At 36.2% G+C, this 23,065-nt stretch overlaps 2 protein-coding genes across 5 annotated transcripts in view; one reads left to right on the plus strand and one right to left on the minus strand.

The window, feature by feature from the left end:
- The first annotated feature begins 3,889 nt into the window (after nucleotides 1-3,889).
- LOC107043018 (EH domain-containing protein 3) lies at nucleotides 3,890-9,687 on the plus strand. Of its 4 annotated transcripts, none has more exons than XM_015264313.2 (4): nucleotides 3,890-4,024; nucleotides 7,205-8,463; nucleotides 8,938-9,108; nucleotides 9,220-9,687. In XM_015264313.2, the coding sequence occupies exons 2-4, from the start codon at nucleotides 7,236-7,238 to the stop codon at nucleotides 9,429-9,431; spliced, it is 1,611 nt and encodes a 536-aa protein (XP_015119799.1). In that variant the 5' UTR covers nucleotides 3,890-4,024; nucleotides 7,205-7,235; the 3' UTR covers nucleotides 9,432-9,687. The 4 variants fall into 4 exon arrangements, with proteins under 4 accessions (XP_015119799.1, XP_015119801.1, XP_015119802.1 ...); XM_015264315.2 differs by lacking the exon at nucleotides 3,890-4,024 and adding an exon at nucleotides 4,054-4,134; XM_015264316.2 differs by lacking the exon at nucleotides 3,890-4,024 and adding an exon at nucleotides 4,176-4,322.
- A 20-nt stretch (nucleotides 9,688-9,707) lies between these two features.
- LOC107043017 (dnaJ homolog subfamily C member 10) overlaps nucleotides 9,708-23,065 on the minus strand; it is a 69,210-nt gene continuing 55,852 nt past the window's right edge. Inside the window, exon 4 of the mRNA XM_015264311.1 lies at nucleotides 9,708-13,436. Coding sequence (XP_015119797.1) covers nucleotides 12,175-13,436 — 1,262 coding nt within the window. The 3' untranslated portion in view covers nucleotides 9,708-12,174. The remainder of the gene's footprint in view (nucleotides 13,437-23,065) is intronic.

Consider the following 23,065-nt stretch of genomic DNA (forward strand, 5'->3'; position numbering starts at 1 on the left):
TAACCTCTCGTAAATTGAATCGGAGTAGTGACTTGGACCGTTGCCAGACATGCGGAACGTGCGTTAATTTCATTTGTTTAGTTCTTTTTTTTTTCAAAAATTGTTGTCGTTGATATTGCACCTAAAAAATACTCTTGTCTACTCTATACACTCTGAAGAGGATTTGCCACAGAAAAAATTACTCGAACTATTAGGATACTAGGGGGCTACGCCCCCTGCTCGCTCCGCTCGCCAACCCCGGGGGGGGCTTCGCTCCCCCCTCCCGGTGTGACCGGGGTTTTTTCGATAGCTCTATACATACTTTACCATAAGAGGCCCAAACGTATAATTCCCCCCCATATATAGGCACCCCCCCATAAATGGCCACCCCCATATATAGGCACCCCCCCTATATGGGCACCCCTCATATATATAGGTACCCGCCCATATATGGGCCCCCCCCCCCCGTATATGGGAACAACCCCATATATGGGCACCCCCTACATATGGGCACCACCCCATATATATAAGCACCCCCCCATATATGGACACCGCTCATATATGGGCACCGCCCATATATACAGGCACCCTCCATATATGAACACCCCCATATATGGGCATATCCCATATATGCCCCCCATATATGGGCACCCCCCCATATATGGGCACCCTCCATATAGGGACACTCCCCCTATATATGGGCACCCCCCATATATGGGTGCCCCTCTATATATAGGCATCCACCCATATATGGGCAGTCCCCTTAGAACCCCCATGACCCTTATGACCCTTATTAACCCTATGCCCTTCGTGACCCTTAGCACTCCTATGACCGTCGTGACCCTTAGCACTCCTATGACCCCTTTGATCCTTAGCACTCCTATGACCCTCGTGATCCTTAGAACTATGACATTTAGAACCCCTATGACCCCTGTGACCTTTGAGACCCTCGTGACTCTTATGACCCTTAACCCCTCTATGACCCTTATGACCCTTAGCACCTCTATGACCTTCGTGACCCTTAAGAGCCTTAGTACATTTGTGACCCTCGTGGCCCTCATAACTCTTAGCCCCTCTATGACCCCTATGACCCTCACGACCCTTTGACCCTTGAGACCCTCCAGGGATGGGGACGTCCCCTGAAGCCACCGCTGGCTCCGCTCGTTCCCGGCTCCCGGTGTGACCGAATGGGTGTGACCGGGAGCGTTTTTCCGATAGCTCTATAAATACTTTACCATAAGAGGCCACATACGTATAATTCCCCCCCACATATGGGCACCCCCCCCCCTATATGAGCACCTCCTACATATGGGCACCCCCCCATATATGGGCACCCCCCATATATGGGCACCCCCCATATATGGGCACCCCCCATATATGGGCCGGATCAAGCGTCGCCTGAATTTTGAGCGTCGCCTGAATTTTTGGGCTTATTTTTTTATTATATAGAGAGATTCTTAATAATATATAATCACCAAAAAGATATAATCACCAAATGTCAACTCACTATCTCCATTCTTTAATATCTCCACAACTTTGTATACGGATATACATATGTTGATTGATCCAGATATAGGCCATCGGCACACAAAGTACTTTGAAGAAGAGAAAATTGAAATTGGTGCTGTAGTTTCTAAAATATTGAGGAAAAATCAAATTCGAACATATTGTTATATGTAAGGAAGTACCTGACCGATCGGGCTGAAACTGCAGACTGAAGTTGAGCTCTATCATATCTACTATGAGTCAAAATGTCAGATTTTTATCCATTTTCACCGGATTTATGCTCCATTTCCTAAAAACATATCACCCATAAGCCAAACTATCACGCACATTCGTACAGATATTTTCTAAAAAATATTTCCCCGCGTTTCATATAACATTCCTAAGTGAAATAATTTCTAAGTAAAACCAGAAAATGTGACAATCTGACAAATACAAAGCTTTCATTCGAAACAAAAAAAAAACTAACGAATAAAAATCTCACACAGCAGATACAACGACAATACCCAGCTACTTCCTCTGACCTGAAAGTCTCTCCAATTCTCAAGTTCATATCAATCTGCAAATTTCCGGTAGTAACCCATGAATGCAAAATTACGAATCAAGGGCACTTACACATTCTTAATTTCTCGAAATACATTATCTCGACAATTGCCATCATGGGTTGCTAGCGGCTCTCCACCGATTAAACCCTATTATCCCAGAAGAATGATTAAATCAGTGATAAGGTGAAGTGGATCAACACTCAAAACTCACCTTATTGGAGTCCTCAAATTCTTCCCATTAAATATCTTTTTTTATGTGTTTTTTTACATTTATTGCTGATGTTTTGAAATGAAAAATTTTCTGATAAACTGCGAAAACAATTTCTTATCATTTCAAGTGATATAAAATCAGTTCAAACTTAAGAGTCACGAGGTGGCAAATAACTATGAACATCATCCAATACTATCCTACGAATTGCATAGGGCTCTTCTTCCGCTGATTACATCCCTGAACGATTTTGTTTGCGTTCACGGAATGCACTTGTTTAATAAACCCTACTCAGTCCCCGAAAAACGATAGAAAAACTCTCGAAATATTTCAAACAATTCTCCGTTCAAGGCTGCATTGACTAGGTATTCAGTCCATAAAATACACGCTGCCAATTCTAATATATGGAATAACTGAATTTAAGAATTTAACATTGCATACTTACTAAACATTGGAGCTCAACATTATTTGTTAAAAACGAGAAGAAATGCTTCAACATTTGTCAATAGATAGGTCATTCTCTTTTAATCGAATCTAAGAAATTTAATGGATTTTTACTCAATGGTTTTCCCATTAGTTGATGGTTCGTATCGGAATTCGTCGTCTGTCATTGTGTAACACATAGGCATCCACCATTTGGTCTCACTCGCAGGTCGACACAAGTAGAGATGCAAAATGACCGTCATTTTTTAGATCGCGTCATATGACCAAAAAATGACGGTCATGTGACGCACGAATTTTCCAACTACAAATGATTGTCACAAATCATTTGTAACCAAATTGTTGTCAAACCATCTATATAGTTACATAATGACGGTCATAACTAATTTTCAATTTGTGACGGTCATGAATAAAACAAAATAGTTTCATCTACATATATGGATGGAAAAAAATCGTGGTTTCCAATTCAAAATGCGGATTAGGGCAAAACAAAAGGAATTCAACTGAAAATTGACCGAGAAAAATATAAAGTTTCATCTATATAGATGAAAATTGACTGTCATTTTTTCTTGACAAGTTTTGACGGTCACAGAAGGGTGAGGGGGAATGTGACAGCCGTCATGAACGCCTCGTCATGTAACCGTCAATGACGGTCACATGACCGTCATATGACGGGTCATGTGACGCATTTGCATCTCTAGACACAAGTGATCCTGGACTGTGGTATTCCCCCACCGCTCTCCCATCAATGCCAGGATGAATCTGTAGTTTTATCTGAGTTGCGTGCAGGTGAAAATTTTAAGAATGAATGATTAGAATTAGTTGAATATCGCAGTCAGAATTAATTTGAGAAAGAAATTTCATAACACTTCTTTTGCAGACAAATCAATTCCCAATAAAAAAGTCCGTGGTGTATTCTCCTAACGCAATAGTTATTAAAATAATGACCGTCTAAACTGATCAGTTTTATCTTCGGGTGTACATCCTTTAGATGGTTGTGAAAATGAAAGTAGAATTTTGTGGATACTTGGAGAACAATTGCATTTATGACGAAATGTCATAAGACCTCCCTGCTAGATGGAAGAATTCCCAATGAAAGTGTCACTGGCTACTTTTTAGGAGAATTATAATTATGCAAAGGACGAGCGTTTGAATTCTGGATTTCCTCATTTGCTCGTTGAGTGTGGAGGAGTGGGGCTGGAGTTGTGTGTGAATGGGCCAACAGAGTTCCGAGTATCGTTCGTCGTTATTATCATAGAAGTATCACGAATTCGCCTTCTGTACCTCCCTATCTGCAGGCGTTCATGCTCCATGAACAGTGACTCAGATACCTAGTTTATTCGAATCAGTGAGTGTTACATTTTTCTTTTTTTTTTTGGTTTTTGGTCTGTTTGTGAATGAAAAAGATTCAGAACGAGGTGAAGAGTGTTGGACGTGTGATTATTGTGTGTGGTGAAGGTATTAAAACTGAGATTTGAAGGAATCAAAGAATTTTAGCGCCTTGGGGGGGGGGCGGGGGTCGATGGGAGGATTCGATTTTATAATAAGAACATATCATTAATTTTTGGTAATGAGAATTCGGGAACTTTGATCGACATAAGTTGGAAGGGGCTTGGAGCCCTAGGAGTTGGGGATCCAAGGTTTAGGTTAGTTTGGGGTGACAACTCCCACGTTGACGTGGCTCGTGAGAGGTGATATGAAGTTTTTGGCAGTTTCGTGAATCGTTCGGTGATTATTGGATTTTTTTTTTCTGCAATTTACTGCGTGAGGTCTAACAGGTTTTCGTTGAAAGCGTTGAAATTGGAGTTTTTAATGATTCTTTTCAAGTCTCAAGGTACTGCACGTATGAAAAAATCGTATAGAAATTTTCTATACGGATTACGTATAAAAATTCTATAGGATTTTCGTATATGATATTCGGATATTTGTATACATAAATTTTTGTTTTCATACGAAAGATGTCTAAACGCTCCAGAAAAAAACGTACAGAAATGTCGCAACTCCATACGAAATGTTTCTATACTTGTGGTAGTGGGTCGTATAGGATCAAACCTATAGAAATTGTATATAAATAATTTGTGTAAAAAATCTCCGTATAGAAATATCCGAATATCATATAGGAAAATCCTATAGAAATTTTATACGTAATCCGTATAGAAAATTTCTATACGATTTCTTCCTACGTGTGAAACTCTTGAGAAAGAGAGTGAAGGTCGATATTGTGAGAATTGACGAGTGACATGTACATTCCTGACGATTTTTCATCAGTATTTCTTCCCTGAATTTTACAGATTTACCTAGTCGAAAGATTGTAAACGAAGTTCTTAGGAACTTGTGAATAATTAAGAAAGAAATTGATACTGTAGAATTTCACTGAATTGTTCATTTTTCTCTATGAGAATACCTCGATCTCATTCAGATTCAAAGATATCCATCAGAACATTCACCTGTTCCGAAATTATAATAGCTGATCTCGTTTTACCAGTTAATTTCATTGCACAGTTGTATCTTTAGTTTTTTCACCAAGATTTGGAAGATTTCAATTGTCTTTTTCTTTCTATGCCATGAGAATTAATGAATGGATGATTTGTTTAGAAATGCGGATCTCACTAGTGAGTGAGAACTTTTTGCAGATTCACTTGGATTTTTCGTTCTGAAAAAAATTCACCTTTGATATTTGCAACTTTATCGTCAGATAATTAGTTTTTTACTACCATCCACCTTCATTTTTGTACTGTAAAACATTGTAGAAATCTCTGCATGGAAGCCAATACTATCGATTCATCCATTGCTCTCTTTTATGCAACGACGTAAAATTCACACAATGGATCTTTTTTTTTTGACGACTATACTGTCTACAGGGTTATCAAGAAAACATAATTTTCCTCCACTTTTTAATCATTTTATATAAGTCCACTTCTTCATGAGTTAATAATTTTTTTAGCAGTTTCACGTCATTTCCTCACTGGCAATGGTTGAAAGAACTAGCATCATCCAACTGGACCTTCATGTTAAAAAAATGATAATCTGAGTCGAAGAAACTGACCATTATGTAGTAAAATAGTAATGTGATTCAAACAAAGATAGATAATACAGTTTCTGATCCACTAAGCCCAGTAGCCTCAATCCAAGATGAATAAAAATAGGAAAAGCCAATTAAACCGCAATGAAAATTTTTTTCAACGTAAAGTACATTTATTTATAATTAACAATCAAAATTTCAATTTCAAACTAGGCGTCTACACCCCCTGCTCGCTCCGCTCGCCAAACCCCAAGAGCCTTAGTTTGACTCCCATGATTCTTATCCGGAACCTTATTCTGACCCTCGTGACCTTTATTCTGACACTCATTATACCCCACGTGACTCTCATTTTGACCCTTCATTTCTAACGCTTAATTTTAGAGTTTTAATTTCAAGCACCAAATTTTTATCACCAAAAGTCGATTTAGATTTTGATAACTAATGAATAAAAATAAGATGTTAAAAAAATTTGTTGTGGAAATAGCTCGTGATCACCGGTTTGCCTTATAGATGAGTTTCTGATCATGAGTAGATATTCTGTTTGATATTTTTGTCAGCAAAGGGATTTCCACATATCGTTAGCTGTATAGAAAAGTAACGTAAGTGCCAAAATACGAGAATTCAATAGAAAAAGAGAAACAAAAAACAAATATGGGAACTGGAATTAAAAATTCAAAACTTCTGGTATGAGCACATTTTTTGGCACTTACGTTAGTCTTCTATACAGCTAACGATATGACTTTCCTTGCAATCACATCTAGCAATTCCTTTAACTTCCCCTTTCATATCTATTTCAAGAATATCAGCACCTCACTCCTCATCGTTTTCCTGTTCATATATATTTTCTTTCAATCATTTTGATCGCTGTAATGAACATGATGATCAAGACAAGGAGAGCATGATGTAAATATTTACACTGATCAAGCTGAAGAAATGTCAGAGAATATATTGCGTATTCTCTGATCAACAACAATCATATTTATGTTTAAAAAATTAATTCTGGTGGGTTTTTCACTATTTTGAACTATTTGTTTATGGTTCAAGGTGCCATATATCAACCATATCATTCCGACAAAAGATCAAAGTAGAAATACCATTCTTTCCCCGGTTCATAATAAATATCCGTGGATACATTTGAAAAACAACTAACAGAAACTCTAAAAATGCTGCGAACTATCAAGTGATCAGATACTCCTCCTGATAAAAAACTGTATCATTTTGCTTATACAATTTTTACTGATAAACTTATTATCTGAGAAATAAGCCGTTTTAAAGGAGAATGAAAAAAATTAATTCATAAAACCGTACAATCATCTGATGACTGACCAATTAATTCTATCCCAAGTACAGAGAGTAAATGAGAAATCTTTGTGAATGACGCAACTATCCGTGAGAAAAAAAAATTGACAAAAAATTTCAGGAGAACTTTCCAGTTCCTCTCTGATCTTTTTCCGCTGAAAATATTCATCGCCGAGATAATCCAACAGTTCTCAATTTTCGTTTCAGGCGCTGTGAAAAATTTCCGTAATCCGCCAAAATGTTTTCCTGGCTGACCCGCGAGGGCAACGACAAGCAAGACATCTTTGACAATGTCACTCAAGGCTTAAACCACATTTACAAGACCAAACTCCTACCCTTAGAACAACACTATCAGTTCCATGACTTCCATTCGCCTCAACTCGACGATCCTGACTTCGATGCTAAGCCAATGATTTTGCTCGTGGGTCAGTACTCCACCGGAAAGACGACTTTCATAAAATATCTATTGGAGAGAGACTTCCCAGGGATTCGAATTGGACCGGAACCAACCACTGACCGTTTCATAGCAGTTATGTATGATCAGAAGGAAGGTGTAATCCCAGGGAATGCTCTCGTGGTGGACCCCAGCAAGCAATTCCGCCCATTAGCAAAGTTTGGAAATGCTTTCTTGAACAGACTCCAATGCTCAATGGTTGCATCACCAGTTCTGAAAGGAATATCTATCGTGGATACTCCTGGAATCCTGTCTGGGGAGAAACAAAGGGTGGACAGGGGCTATGACTTCACTGGAGTCCTCGAGTGGTTTGCAGAAAGAGTTGACAGGATAATTCTGCTGTTCGATGCCCACAAATTGGACATTTCTGATGAATTCAGACGTTCCATCGAAGCTCTAAGGGGTCACGATGACAAAATCCGAATTGTTTTGAATAAAGCTGATACGATCGACCATCAACAGCTGATGAGAGTGTACGGAGCTCTCATGTGGTCCTTGGGCAAGGTTCTCCAGACCCCTGAAGTTGCTAGGGTTTATATTGGATCTTTCTGGGATCAACCGCTGAGGTATGATGTTAACAGAAGACTCTTCGAGGCTGAGGAGCAGGACCTCTTTAAGGACATGCAGTCGTTGCCGAAAAATGCAACTCTGAGGAAACTCAATGATTTGATCAAACGGGCAAGGCTTGCCAAGGTCCATGCTTACATCATTAGTGCCCTGAGGAAGGATATGCCTACCGTTTTTGGCAAGGATGCGAAGAAAAAGGAGCTGATTAAGAATTTAGGGCAGATTTATGATCAGCTGCAGAGGGAGCATCAAATTTCTCCGGGGGATTTCCCGGATTTAGAGAAGATGCAGGAGAGTCTGGCCCATCATGACTTCACAAAGTTCAATCCCCTCAAACCAAGACTGTTAGAAGTAGTTGATAAAATGCTGGCTGAGGATATTGCTAAATTGATGGCAATGATTCCACACGAGGAAGTTAGCAGCACAGTTGAACCTATGATTAGAGGTAATTGTGATTTTATTCTGTGAAGGAATTTTTGAGGAATTCCAGGGTGAAGAGTTGAAGAGCGAATAATGAATAACTTCTTCACAACATATGAAATCGCTTCACAGTTGTATTTCTTCAATTTTCTTTACGATCAAAAGTTGAAAATTTATTGAGTAAAAAAATAATTAGAGTCATAAGAATTTCACGTTGATGATGAATCAATGCTTTCCGCTAGAAGTTTTGGATGAAATATATTTTTCATTCTTCATCAATTGTTTTTAAATTAGGGACTATGGTTCTAAAGGTGGTTATCGAAACTTTGATTATTTACAAAATTTTCATCATTTTACCGTAATTTGTGAGAAATTTTGGGATCATTTGTTTTTTAATGTAATATATAACAAAGATTTTCCATTAAATCAATGAGTGATTTTGTGTTTTGTAGGCATCAAAGAAATGTTTCCAATTTATTATTATTATGATTTATTTCAGGGGGCGCTTTTGAAGGAGTTGAGGATCAAATCAGTCCATTCGGATACAAAAGAGGTGAGGGAATTGATGCTGGTGCTGGTGAACCTGAATGGATCGTCAACAAAGAACGTTACAAATATGATACTATGTTCGAGAGTCTGGGACCAACAGATGGAAAAATTACTGGAGCAGGTAATAGTTCTCTCGCAATAAATGTGTCTTTTATTGCTCTAAACTTCTAATTATATATTATATAATCTGTACAACTGGAACATTAACCCAACTTTTTTACGATTATTTCAGCCGCTAAATCAGAAATGGTGAAGTCAAAACTTCCTAACAGTGTACTTGGAAAAATTTGGAAGCTCGCAGATTATGACAAGGACGGTTTCCTCGATGCCGACGAATTCTCCCTGGCAATGCATCTGATAAACGTAAAACTTGATGGCTATGATCTACCCACAGAGCTCCCGGAACATTTAATTCCACCAGCAAAACGAGGAATGTACACATGATAACATTAAAAATTATTCTCCTTCATTGGAAGAGAAAAAAAGGAAGACTAAATTTTGTGACAGGCAATGGGAATTTAATTTTTGATATGAAATTGGAAATTGTTCTTCTTGCACCAATCAATTTTTATGCTCTTTGTATTCGAAAAACACTCATGATTATCATGATAATAGAGACTTGCAATTATTCTATAAAATTTAAAATTAAATATTTCTACATCACTGTAGTATAATAATTTATTGAAGCAAGGTATATCTAAAAATGAAGAAAATGAGAGATGAAAGCAAATTATATTTTTATTAAGAATTTAAGAAAATTTACAAAAACTATTGATTTGTAAGAGATTCTGCAGAATCAATACGTTCTGTAAGAACTTGAAAAATTATGTATATAGGTAAAGCTTTAAGAAATCGACTTTATACACTGCATTTAATAGTTGTTTGATATTTTTTTGATTCTATCAATTATCTTTCGGCACAATGAAACAGTTGAATACATTATGATCCAAAATATTGAGAGAAGACCATTAAAAACATTTCAAAAATTCAATAAGTTTTATTTTTTTGTATTCATTCTGTCAATTTTTGGAGCTCATCAAAGTGAGAAACATGAAGAGATTTCATGTTGGTTTCTGATACGCATTTAAGCTGCAGAGATATTTGAAAATTAATTTGCTGGCTTTACTTCGCTATTGAAATTTGTCGTTTATGACATTTGTAATAGTCTTTCATGAATGAGAAATGGCAGAATCGAAGCAGTGTTCATCGAACAAAATAACTGATGACTGTGTAAGTACCATGACGTTGAATGCACACACAGCTGCACAAACTACGTTTCTGTTTATCCTATTTTTTTATCATCGTCATTCCCACTGTGCTCAGAAATAGAACAGAAAACACCTACTGAATAAAAATAAGTGATGATGCTGAATTGATCAACTTATTTGACGATATCACATGAAAATGATAACATCCTATTTCCATAATTGTCTATAGTAACAATTTTTGTAAATTAATTTATTGAAAGAAATTTTCTATCATTTTAACATGCACGAGAAATAACAACGGAAATTTTCGGAATCCTAAGGAATTATTAGAAGTCATTTTTGTTAAATGTGTTTTTTTTGTGAAGGAATGTTTGTGGAAAATTGATTATGCAGACGTGGATAAAAATCATATAAAAATACTAAGTGAATATTTATAGTTTAATATTTTCTTATTTTAGAGTTATTCAGATCCTACGCCCTTCAACAGAAGTTTTTTCTTCTCCTTCATCCAAGGAATTATTCCCATAAAATTACGGTTTTTACTGTGAGAAAAATTTGCATTTTAAAATGACAAAACTTTTCTACATGATTTTGAGAATTCTTTGAAATTATAAACTAATAATATAGATATATATTATTAATCCCATATCCATATTCAAAACCTGCTCCGAGATAAATGTTTGTTTCATAAAAAATTACAGAGTTGTCGGAAACGCTTTATAGATAGTTATCAAGTGATTGTTCTCCTGTCGAAAGGTGACCAGCCTAGAACCTGACCCTGTCCCAGTAGCCGAACTTTTTAGAACATTCAACAAATTTCCCACGTCCTGCGATTTATTATTTAGTATCGCATTTGCCAATACATTCAGAAGAGCAGATTGACACTTTCACAGTTAATTTTTTCTGCCCATCAAAAGTTATGACGTTCTATTTGTACATTCAGCTACTGGGCCTAAGCGTTCAGCTACTGGGACATTCACCTCGTGTTTTGTTTCTGAATTTGAAAAATTCAAATTGGCAATTTATTTCACTAATTCTCTGATAATTTCAGTGCTAACTGATGTTAGAATATATTACCAGGAGAAGGAAACATCAAATTATATTGTACAAAAAAGATGATGAACTAATTAAAGTAGTATGAAGATAGCTCAATTTTGAAGATTGTAAACTGCAAGAATCATTGACAATTGGAAGGGATTTGATTGACTGATACGTTTTTGAAAAAAAACTTCAAAACCACGCGTTCTGTGAAGGAAATCAATAATTAGATTATTATGGTTGCAAATCACGATGATAATCTAATTTTTCTGATTAAATCATAAAGATTCTTGAAATTTTCATCAACTTATTCAATCTATTAAGAATCTAATTGTATTTAATGTTCAATTTTCACAATAAGTTTGAGAATTGAAATTCTTATTGAAATTTCCATAATTTCTCACTATTTGATAACTTCAATTTTGTTAAATTTTCAAAATCAATAATAAATTTTATGGACAATTTGGTTTTAAACTGAATTCAAATTAGCAACATTGAAAATTCACATGCAGGGATAACTGAAATTCCCAGAAATTTTTGACAGATATAAAATGATAATCAAAAATTATGGTTCATTTGTTGAGCAAGTTCCATATTTCATCCATGACAAGAAAATAGTTAAAAAATACTAATATATTGCAAAATATAATTTGAATGGCCCTGATATCAATTCCATAAAAAAAATCGCATACAATTCAGTTGGAAAATTCAAAAACTGAAAATATCCAAATCTAATTTGCTGTCTGGACAAAACCATTGTTGGAGATAGAAGTACTTCTACTATCACACTATAACACTCCTACAACACTCGTGTTGCCCCCCCCCCGCCCTTCATCCTCTACATGGAAAGCCTCTGCCCTGGAGCAACCCATATTTACAAATACTGAATTATCAAAACTAATAACAAGTTCTGTCTCTCAATAAACCACTATAAATCCCTCTCACAATTCATCATGTCTCCCAAGGTCCTTCATCAATACCATTACCTCGTCCCTAATCGCCTCAGCAGTTGTACCCTCTACTTTTTTACCCCCATTTAACCTCTGATCACCAATCTTATAAATAAAAACTGTTGGATAAGCATTCACACCTGCTCGTCTACAAGTAGATCTATGCTCGTCACAATTCAACCTGCCAAACTTGGCTTTCCCTTCAAGCATCTGTGCAGCAATAACGAAATGAGGCTCGAGGACTTGACAATGGCCACACCAAGGCGCATAGTAATCAATCACCCAAACTTCCTTCTTATTATTAATCGCTTTCCTTTCTAAATCATGCTCAGTGAACTCCTTAACTTTGATCCCTAAAAATTTTACTATCCACCTCATTAAGGAAGTTGCATCTCTATTGCCGTTGTACATCGCAACTTGATTCAGTCCTTCACTTCCTATGGGATATAATCTAATGGTGGGATAACTCCGAACTCCCTGGGTTCGACAGAGATCGCCATCCGCTTCACAATCGACACTTGCTATTTTGACATTTGGTAAAAGATGAATAACTTTGGCAACTGATGTCCACTCAGGTGCGAGTTGTTGGCAGGGGCCACACCAAGGTGCGAAATAATCCACCACCCACAAACTATTGCTCTTTTTCCTTCCCAAAGTTTTGTGAAAATTGGTTGAGTTTAGTTTAATCACTGTTGGGTTCATTGATTCTTTAATGAACTCGATGATGTTTCTCGCCGTTTTTTGAAGGGTGAATTGGGAGGTCGCGGAGCCGTTGATGAGCATCGCTGTTGGATACGATCTGATATTATATTGACGACAGATTGATAAATGGACTGTACAGTCTACTGTGCCGAAATTGATTGTAGATTTTTGAAAGTGGAGTGAAGCTTTTCGGAGCTCTGGCAGAAATTGCATGCAGGGAGGGCACCAAGGCGCGTACCAATCTAGGAACCAGACTTCTTCTGATCGGATTTTTCGTTGAAGAATTGCGAGAATTTTTGAGGCAGAGAGAGCCCACACGTTTTGAGCTTTTATACTGTTCTCCGCAAATTTCGCTATATCATTTATGTTGCCTTTTCCATGATTCAACTCGAAAGCTCCGGAGGGTTTTAAGACACCCCACATGGGATAACGGTTTATAGAGAGTGCGGAGCAGAGCGCCTGGTATCGACCGCAATTCACCTTGCCGAAGTTCACATCCTGGATTATGCCGGGTAGCCGTTTCAAGAGGAGGTCGAGCTCTGTCGCGTGACCTGAGACAAAAGGGAACAAATGTAGAAATATACAGAATAGTGTATTACTGATATAAGAATCTTCTTTTATGTGTATGTATGAGCATCGAAAATATTCTAAAAATTCAAATACTTGACTTATAGCGTCAAATACTTTCCGTTCCATTTCATCACTGCATCGTTCATCTCTACAATTTTATCGTTTATTACAACGGAAATTCTGGGAAATTATTGAAGATTTATGATATCATGAATTTTCGGTGGACTGGGGACAAATTTTGGTTCAACATGGCAACTGTGAGAATTAAAACGCAGAGAAAGAGCAACGACACTATTGTGTAGGCTAGGCTTATATCGAAAGACAGTAACACCAATTTCGCCTAATAAAACGCCTCATTTAATAATTAAATTTTAGTACGCCGGAGCAAATACGAACAAATTTAATAGAAAAGCTTAGCGAATTCTCTACAAAATTCTATTGGAATTCTCTAGAAATTCTATGGGGATTTTATTAAAATTCTAGAGAATTCTCGTTAAAACTCCATTTGGTTTTTGCGCAGATTCTATTAGATATTTGATAGGAAAAAGTAAATAGATTTCGATTTTTCTGTTTGAATTTGTGTCTTGAGATTTTTTCTATTAAAATTATTTGGCACGGATTTTCTGAGATTTTTTCGCTACCTAAATTTTGTTTTGTTTTGCATTACCGGATTCAAGTGAAAAAAACTTGGAGAATTCACGCCCAAGTATTCTTATAGGAAAAATTCTAAGAGAATCTTCATATTGTGACAAGAGACATTGTTTTTCCCTTCTCGTCGATACAATTTTGGCGCAATCGCTAAATGATTGATTTTCTGTTGCGCAACAAGTTGCCTAAGGCCCGTCCACTGAAATATACTATATATGGGCCCATCGTATCACTCTTCGCCCGGGACCGAAACTGTATACATGGTCTATATATTTTGTATTGTCTTATTTATTGAAATTTCATATTGTGTGGTAAGAGTCGATACCCGAGAACGTTTAGAAACTTCAGTAATAAATTGAGTGAATTGTCGACATAACAAGTGAGTAATTATTTATTCAAAGTGTTCTTACCTATGAGCAGATCCACGTCAAAACGCAAGGCCAAAAAAGTCGATCTCACGGATTTTCTCGCCGATTTTTTCCCTTCAAGTTGGTCTCAATGCGAACATTTAAAAAAAAAATCACCCAAAAATATTGAAAATTAAGGAAGTTACGATTTTTTGAAAATTTTTCTTTTTTTTTATGCATATTTTAGGGTGATTTTTCTTTTCAAGTTTTCAGCAATATCTAATTCGGGTTTGGAGGTATCAAATCGCGGTTTTGCACATGAAATATACATAGAAAAACCTTGAAAATGAGCCATCATTCGATGTATCCCATTGTTATTTAAGGATTTTATGCAACAAAACGTGTTTTTTATTCAATCACAATTATCTCAAAGACCTCTTTTTTTTTAATCTGAAATTTTCACCAAAAATCATTAGTAAGATGATGAAAATTTTGGCGGCAATTACAGTTATTACTTCGCAGTGGTTGACTGCATTTTGATGGGTGAAATAAATTTCCCTTAAATCAAGATGTAGGTGCTGTTAATCTCTTTGTCGATTTTTTTCCTCAAAGTAGATCTTCAGACGAACGTTTTGAAAAAAAAATCATTGGAAAATATCGATAATGAAGATATGATTAGTGCAGTTATGATTTTTTTTAAATAATTTTCTTTTTTTTTTAATCAATGAGTTTATAGATGATTTTCGAATTATCATCGAATTATCTTAGGAATGAGTGATTTTCAGAAAAATACTGGCAAATAACAAGCTTTCGTTATAATTCTATATACTACCATTCGATTTTATGATTTTACCAAGAGTCATAAGATGGAAGAGATAGTGGATAAGGAAATTGAGTTTGTTTCTTACTGAAAATAATGATGACAAATCTCTGAAGTGAATCCTTTTATTATTCTCCTTATTAATAATCAAAATATAAATTTCAAGTGCTTTTCATGAGTTGAAAATTAAGGAATTTACGGGAGATGGCATTTTTGACAGAAAGAAGAAGATATTTTTCTGTCGCTGTAGAATTCACTGATTTCTCCTTCAATTGATCGATCATTTCATTGAAACACTGGACTTCATTTATCTCTCCATTGGAATTTCTCTTCAAGTTTCCCGCGGTTTCAAATTTTTTCTGGATAACTTCAATAATCAAGTTATACATGTCCTTCAAACAGTGTTAAAATTTGAAAAGATGGAACAATTAACTTTTGAAAACATCATTGAATAAGTCGTTTTCCTAGCTTCTTGAATTTCACCCTGGGAACTTATGAAGCCAGGAGAACAATAAAACTCTGAAGATAAACTGCTCGATATTTGTGTCAATGCTGGTGACGGATGTTCCTCATACCATAAAGGGACATGTGTGTATAAACATTTCATGCATAATTTTCGCCCAGGTGTGAGAATAATCCGAGATTTATATTTTTCATAAAGCTCCAGGGACACCAGTGTCAAGTTTTTCTTGATAATCGTTTCGTGTTTCTGCGTTGGGTTAGAATATGTTTCGTTATGCAAAAATAATTCAATTTTTTTATGCAGATGTTTTTCAGAAAAAACAATCAGCAACAGGGTTGATGAATTGTAATTGGAGAGAATCCTCTACATTGAGATCATTAATTGTTAATAACTGTTCTGCTGTGCACTCAAATTTTCACATTTCTAATAGCATTGGGGAATTCCGTTTGAGCCTGTAATTTTGTCAGCGAAATCAAGTCAATTTATTACCATAAAAAATACAGTTCAAAGTTGATTTTAAGGTTAAAATTATATTTTTCAGAATTTTTGAACGAACCTTCCGCCATGATCGATGTGTAATCGAAGCAAAGAATTCAATCTTTCTACAGTTTTCGTTCTACACAAATTTACTATCACTTCACTAACTAAAAAAATTTTTGTAGTTGATGATTTATTTTGAAACTGTCAGTCTCGACCAGGGGGGTGACCAGGGAAGTTCCATTAATGTCGCCAAATTCGTGGCGCTACTAGTCATGTTTTCGGGCGGATTTTAGGTCAACTAATGTACCACAACCTGCGCCGCGTGATTGTGATTGTTTACATTCGAATGTGAGCTAATTATTAAAAACAATTGGAGAAATTGAAGAACTGTGGTGTAGGAAATGTAATTTTTTTGATTGAAAAAAAATTCTTTCATTGAATACAATGATGGCTGCGATTTACATTCATTTCATAGAGAAAGATGGAGAATTCTTTAGAAATTTCTATGAAGCTTTAATCCCAAATTCTACTTTTTTTGTCGAATCTGGTGGGAAATTCAGCCGTTTTTCTATGGCTTAAAAAAAATAATCGATGAAATAAATTAATGAATTTAATCTTTCTATGCAACTGATGCTTTCAGGGTATTTCTAAATTACTGAATTTTATTTTTAAGAGGGAGGGGAGAAACCTATAGAACTAAAAAACTTGGAAAAGAAGAAATTTAGTCATTTTTTTAGCGAATATTTTCTATTGAAACTTTCTATTGCGAAAACCGCATATGAAAGCTGCTTGATCGCTCTACAGAATGAGAGGGAACTAATAGAATTTCCAATAAAGGTTTAACAAAAAATAATAATAGAGTTTTCTAACACATGCGCTAATTCTCCCTGTTATTTTTTCGTGCGCACTAGGATAAGTGGCCTTTAAATCCCGAAAACATGACAAGTAGCACCACGCCACGGCGAGCGACATTAGCGGAACAGCCTGCGAGGCAGAGTGTCACACCCCTGGTCACGACGAAAAACACTGAACGTTTAGGTGTGATGTCTTGACGTTGAAATTTATAGATGGCGCTATTAATCGGCCATAATAGTCCGCGAGATTCAAATTATTGTTGGAAAATAATTTAAATAGTTCAGGAAATTAAAAATATACCAGAAATAGAAGAATAAAGAAAGTCTGGAATACAATGGACAAAGAGAACGAAAAACAGCATCGCAAGCGTGAGAAAAACCGTTACGGAAATAGTAAATGTCAAATACTTGAGTTTTGCTCTTATAATTTACAACCCTCCAAATTCTCGTTGAGTAAACACTTTCCTCGAAAATCCAAATTTAGAGAAGAAAATAAATTTAACGGTTACGGTCCCATGTCGTAAAATCTCAGTTCTGGTTATTTCGAAAGGTTCTCTGTTTCACGTGACTAACACGTGTGGGCTCTCCATTGTTCATTGTTTCGCTAGGCTGAGGGCCTGAGACCCTTCGCGACGAAGTTTCACGACGTCACACGCTCCCCTTCTTCCCCTTTTTTTTCATTTCCCCGCTTTTCCTTGAGTTTCACTTTTCCCTCTCCCCTGGGCCAGGATTGCGCGCGCAACTTTTGGTCCGGTGGGGTTGCGGACCCAACCCTTGGAGTTAAATTTAAGTTTAAGTCAGTTCCATCGTGGAAATTGGTGGTGAAGCCTTCAGCTTCCAGCTTCTCTCTTCAAATAGTTTTTCAGTAGAGTTTTTCTAGAGTTTATTAAATTCATTTTTTTTGTAGTGCAAAGTTTAAAGTCTGAAGTTGAAGTATTTTGAATAAAAGTGTTTGTGTGCTCTCTTAAGCACTTGTGTTGAATTTATTTCACAATTCAACCCTTCCAACCAAATATTCTGGGATTAAACAATTGGACTTCGATGGAGTGCTCATCAGAGCTTTGGCGGCAAACGAATCTACAGTCAAAAATTGGCGTTCTAAATTTCATTGGCGCTACTGTCCTCCTAGTTACTTCGGTAGGACATAACATAGGTAGGTGCTTCGGAACGTGTGCAGCCACATTCAGTTCAATTAGAGTTTACACTAGGGATCTACATGATCAGCGGGTTTTGTGTGGCGAAAAATATGAATGACCGGAAAGGAACCCTATTTCTTTCTCTTGGAAGGAAAACATCTAAGTTTATTGATTTAAAAAGAGAAAATAATTTAAAAAAAATCATAACTCCCGTAATTATCAATATATTCCAATGATTGTTTTTTCAAAATGTTCGTCTGAAGATCTACTTTGAGGGAAAAAATCGACAAAGAGATGCTCAGCACCCACATCTTGATTTAAGAGAAATTAGGTAACATTTTCCTCAGATTTCCAGCAACATGCTTATTTCACCNGTGTCAAGTTTTTCTTGATAATCGTTTCGTGTTTCTGCGTTGGGTTAGAATATGTTTCGTTATGCAAAAATAATTCAATTTTTTTATGCAGATGTTTTTCAGAAAAAACAATCAGCAACAGGGTTGATGAATTGTAATTGGAGAGAATCCTCTACATTGAGATCATTAATTGTTAATAACTGTTCTGCTGTGCACTCAAATTTTCACATTTCTAATAGCATTGGGGAATTCCGTTTGAGCCTGTAATTTTGTCAGCGAAATCAAGTCAATTTATTACCATAAAAAATACAGTTCAAAGTTGATTTTAAGGTTAAAATTATATTTTTCAGAATTTTTGAACGAACCTTCCGCCATGATCGATGTGTAATCGAAGCAAAGAATTCAATCTTTCTACAGTTTTCGTTCTACACAAATTTACTATCACTTCACTAACTAAAAAAATTTTTGTAGTTGATGATTTATTTTGAAACTGTCAGTCTCGACCAGGGGGGTGACCAGGGAAGTTCCATTAATGTCGCCAAATTCGTGGCGCTACTAGTCATGTTTTCGGGCGGATTTTAGGTCAACTAATGTACCACAACCTGCGCCGCGTGATTGTGATTGTTTACATTCGAATGTGAGCTAATTATTAAAAACAATTGGAGAAATTGAAGAACTGTGGTGTAGGAAATGTAATTTTTTTGATTGAAAAAAAATTCTTTCATTGAATACAATGATGGCTGCGATTTACATTCATTTCATAGAGAAAGATGGAGAATTCTTTAGAAATTTCTATGAAGCTTTAATCCCAAATTCTACTTTTTTTGTCGAATCTGGTGGGAAATTCAGCCGTTTTTCTATGGCTTAAAAAAAATAATCGATGAAATAAATTAATGAATTTAATCTTTCTATGCAACTGATGCTTTCAGGGTATTTCTAAATTACTGAATTTTATTTTTAAGAGGGAGGGGAGAAACCTATAGAACTAAAAAACTTGGAAAAGAAGAAATTTAGTCATTTTTTTAGCGAATATTTTCTATTGAAACTTTCTATTGCGAAAACCGCATATGAAAGCTGCTTGATCGCTCTACAGAATGAGAGGGAACTAATAGAATTTCCAATAAAGGTTTAACAAAAAATAATAATAGAGTTTTCTAACACATGCGCTAATTCTCCCTGTTATTTTTTCGTGCGCACTAGGATAAGTGGCCTTTAAATCCCGAAAACATGACAAGTAGCACCACGCCACGGCGAGCGACATTAGCGGAACAGCCTGCGAGGCAGAGTGTCACACCCCTGGTCACGACGAAAAACACTGAACGTTTAGGTGTGATGTCTTGACGTTGAAATTTATAGATGGCGCTATTAATCGGCCATAATAGTCCGCGAGATTCAAATTATTGTTGGAAAATAATTTAAATAGTTCAGGAAATTAAAAATATACCAGAAATAGAAGAATAAAGAAAGTCTGGAATACAATGGACAAAGAGAACGAAAAACAGCATCGCAAGCGTGAGAAAAACCGTTACGGAAATAGTAAATGTCAAATACTTGAGTTTTGCTCTTATAATTTACAACCCTCCAAATTCTCGTTGAGTAAACACTTTCCTCGAAAATCCAAATTTAGAGAAGAAAATAAATTTAACGGTTACGGTCCCATGTCGTAAAATCTCAGTTCTGGTTATTTCGAAAGGTTCTCTGTTTCACGTGACTAACACGTGTGGGCTCTCCATTGTTCATTGTTTCGCTAGGCTGAGGGCCTGAGACCCTTCGCGACGAAGTTTCACGACGTCACACGCTCCCCTTCTTCCCCTTTTTTTTCATTTCCCCGCTTTTCCTTGAGTTTCACTTTTCCCTCTCCCCTGGGCCAGGATTGCGCGCGCAACTTTTGGTCCGGTGGGGTTGCGGACCCAACCCTTGGAGTTAAATTTAAGTTTAAGTCAGTTCCATCGTGGAAATTGGTGGTGAAGCCTTCAGCTTCCAGCTTCTCTCTTCAAATAGTTTTTCAGTAGAGTTTTTCTAGAGTTTATTAAATTCATTTTTTTTGTAGTGCAAAGTTTAAAGTCTGAAGTTGAAGTATTTTGAATAAAAGTGTTTGTGTGCTCTCTTAAGCACTTGTGTTGAATTTATTTCACAATTCAACCCTTCCAACCAAATATTCTGGGATTAAACAATTGGACTTCGATGGAGTGCTCATCAGAGCTTTGGCGGCAAACGAATCTACAGTCAAAAATTGGCGTTCTAAATTTCATTGGCGCTACTGTCCTCCTAGTTACTTCGGTAGGACATAACATAGGTAGGTGCTTCGGAACGTGTGCAGCCACATTCAGTTCAATTAGAGTTTACACTAGGGATCTACATGATCAGCGGGTTTTGTGTGGCGAAAAATATGAATGACCGGAAAGGAACCCTATTTCTTTCTCTTGGAAGGAAAACATCTAAGTTTATTGATTTAAAAAGAGAAAATAATTTAAAAAAAATCATAACTCCCGTAATTATCAATATATTCCAATGATTGTTTTTTCAAAATGTTCGTCTGAAGATCTACTTTGAGGGAAAAAATCGACAAAGAGATGCTCAGCACCCACATCTTGATTTAAGAGAAATTAGGTAACATTTTCCTCAGATTTCCAGCAACATGCTTATTTCACCCATCAAAATGCAGTCAACCACTGCGAACTAATAACATCAATTGCTGCCAAAATTTTCATCATCTTACTGATGAGTTTTGGTGAAAATTTTGGATTTTTAAAAAATGAGGTTTTCGAGATAATTGTGATTGAATAACAAACACGTTTTGTTGCATAAAACCCTTAAATAACAATGGAATATATCGAATGACGGCTCATTTTAAAGGGTTTTCTATGTATATTTCATGTGCAAAACTGCGATTTGATACCTACAAACCCGAATTCGATATTGCTGAAAACGAAAAAAAATCACCTGAAAATATGCATCGAAAAAAACAAAAAATTTTCAAAAAATCATAACTTCCTTACTTTTGAATAATTTTGGGTGATTTTTTTTCAAAATGTACGCATATCCCTCTCTCTCTCTCTCTCTCTCTCTCTCTCTCTCTCTCTCTCTCTCTCTCTCTCTCTCTCTCTCNAACCTTCCGCCATGATCGATGTGTAATCGAAGCAAAGAATTCAATCTTTCTACAGTTTTCGTTCTACACAAATTTACTATCACTTCACTAACTAAAAAAATTTTTGTAGTTGATGATTTATTTTGAAACTGTCAGTCTCGACCAGGGGGGTGACCAGGGAAGTTCCATTAATGTCGCCAAATTCGTGGCGCTACTAGTCATGTTTTCGGGCGGATTTTAGGTCAACTAATGTACCACAACCTGCGCCGCGTGATTGTGATTGTTTACATTCGAATGTGAGCTAATTATTAAAAACAATTGGAGAAATTGAAGAACTGTGGTGTAGGAAATGTAATTTTTTTGATTGAAAAAAAAATCTTTCATTGAATACAATGATGGCTGCGATTTACATTCATTTCATAGAGAAAGATGGAGAATTCTTTAGAAATTTCTATGAAGCTTTAATCCCAAATTCTACTTTTTTTGTCGAATCTGGTGGGAAATTCAGCCGTTTTTCTATGGCTTAAAAAAAATAATCGATGAAATAAATTAATGAATTTAATCTTTCTATGCAACTGATGCTTTCAGGGTATTTCTAAATTACTGAATTTTATTTTTAAGAGGGAGGGGAGAAACCTATAGAACTAAAAAACTTGGAAAAGAAGAAATTTAGTCATTTTTTTAGCGAATATTTTCTATTGAAACTTTCTATTGCGAAAACCGCATATGAAAGCTGCTTGATCGCTCTACAGAATGAGAGGGAACTAATAGAATTTCCAATAAAGGTTTAACAAAAAATAATAATAGAGTTTTCTAACAAATGCGCTAATTCTCCCTGTTATTTTTTCGTGCGCACTAGGATAAGTGGCCTTTAAATCCCGAAAACATGACAAGTAGCGCCACGCCACGGCGAGCGACATTAGCGGAACAGCCTGCGAGGCAGAGTGTCACCCCCCTGGTCACGACGAAAAACACTGAACGTTTAGGTGTGATGTCTTGACGTTGAAATTTATAGATGGCGCTATTAATCGGCCATAATAGTCCGCGAGATTCAAATTATTGTTGGAAAATAATTTAAATAGTTCAGGAAATTAAAAATATACCAGAAATAGAAGAATAAAGAAAGTCTGGAATACAATGGACAAAGAGAACGAAAAACAGCATCGCAAGCGTGAGAAAAACCGTTACGGAAATAGTAAATGTCAAATACTTGAGTTTTGCTCTTATAATTTACAACCCTCCAAATTCTCGTTGAGTAAACACTTTCCTCGAAAATCCAAATTTAGAGAAGAAAATAAATTTAACGGTTACGGTCCCATGTCGTAAAATCTCAGTTCTGGTTATTTCGAAAGGTTCTCTGTTTCACGTGACTAACACGTGTGGGCTCTCCATTGTTCATTGTTTCGCTAGGCTGAGGGCCT

Source organism: Diachasma alloeum, unplaced genomic scaffold, assembly GCF_001412515.2.
Source record: "Diachasma alloeum isolate Michigan unplaced genomic scaffold, Dall2.0 Dall_scaffold_00541, whole genome shotgun sequence".
In the NCBI taxonomy this organism is placed as follows: domain Eukaryota; kingdom Metazoa; phylum Arthropoda; class Insecta; order Hymenoptera; family Braconidae; genus Diachasma; species Diachasma alloeum.

What these genes read in the sequence shown, in the direction of transcription:
- LOC107043018 (XM_015264313.2), top strand. Translation starts at nt 7,236, where the DNA reads ATGTTTTCCTGGCTGACCCGCGAGGGCAACGACAAGCAAGACATCTTT. An exon ending in AGTTGAACCTATGATTAGAG is followed by an intron (nt 8,464 to 8,937) that starts GTAATTGTGATT and finishes GATTTATTTCAG; the next exon opens with GGGGCGCTTTTGAAGGAGTT. An exon ending in TGGAAAAATTACTGGAGCAG is followed by an intron (nt 9,109 to 9,219) that starts GTAATAGTTCTC and finishes CGATTATTTCAG; the next exon opens with CCGCTAAATCAGAAATGGTG.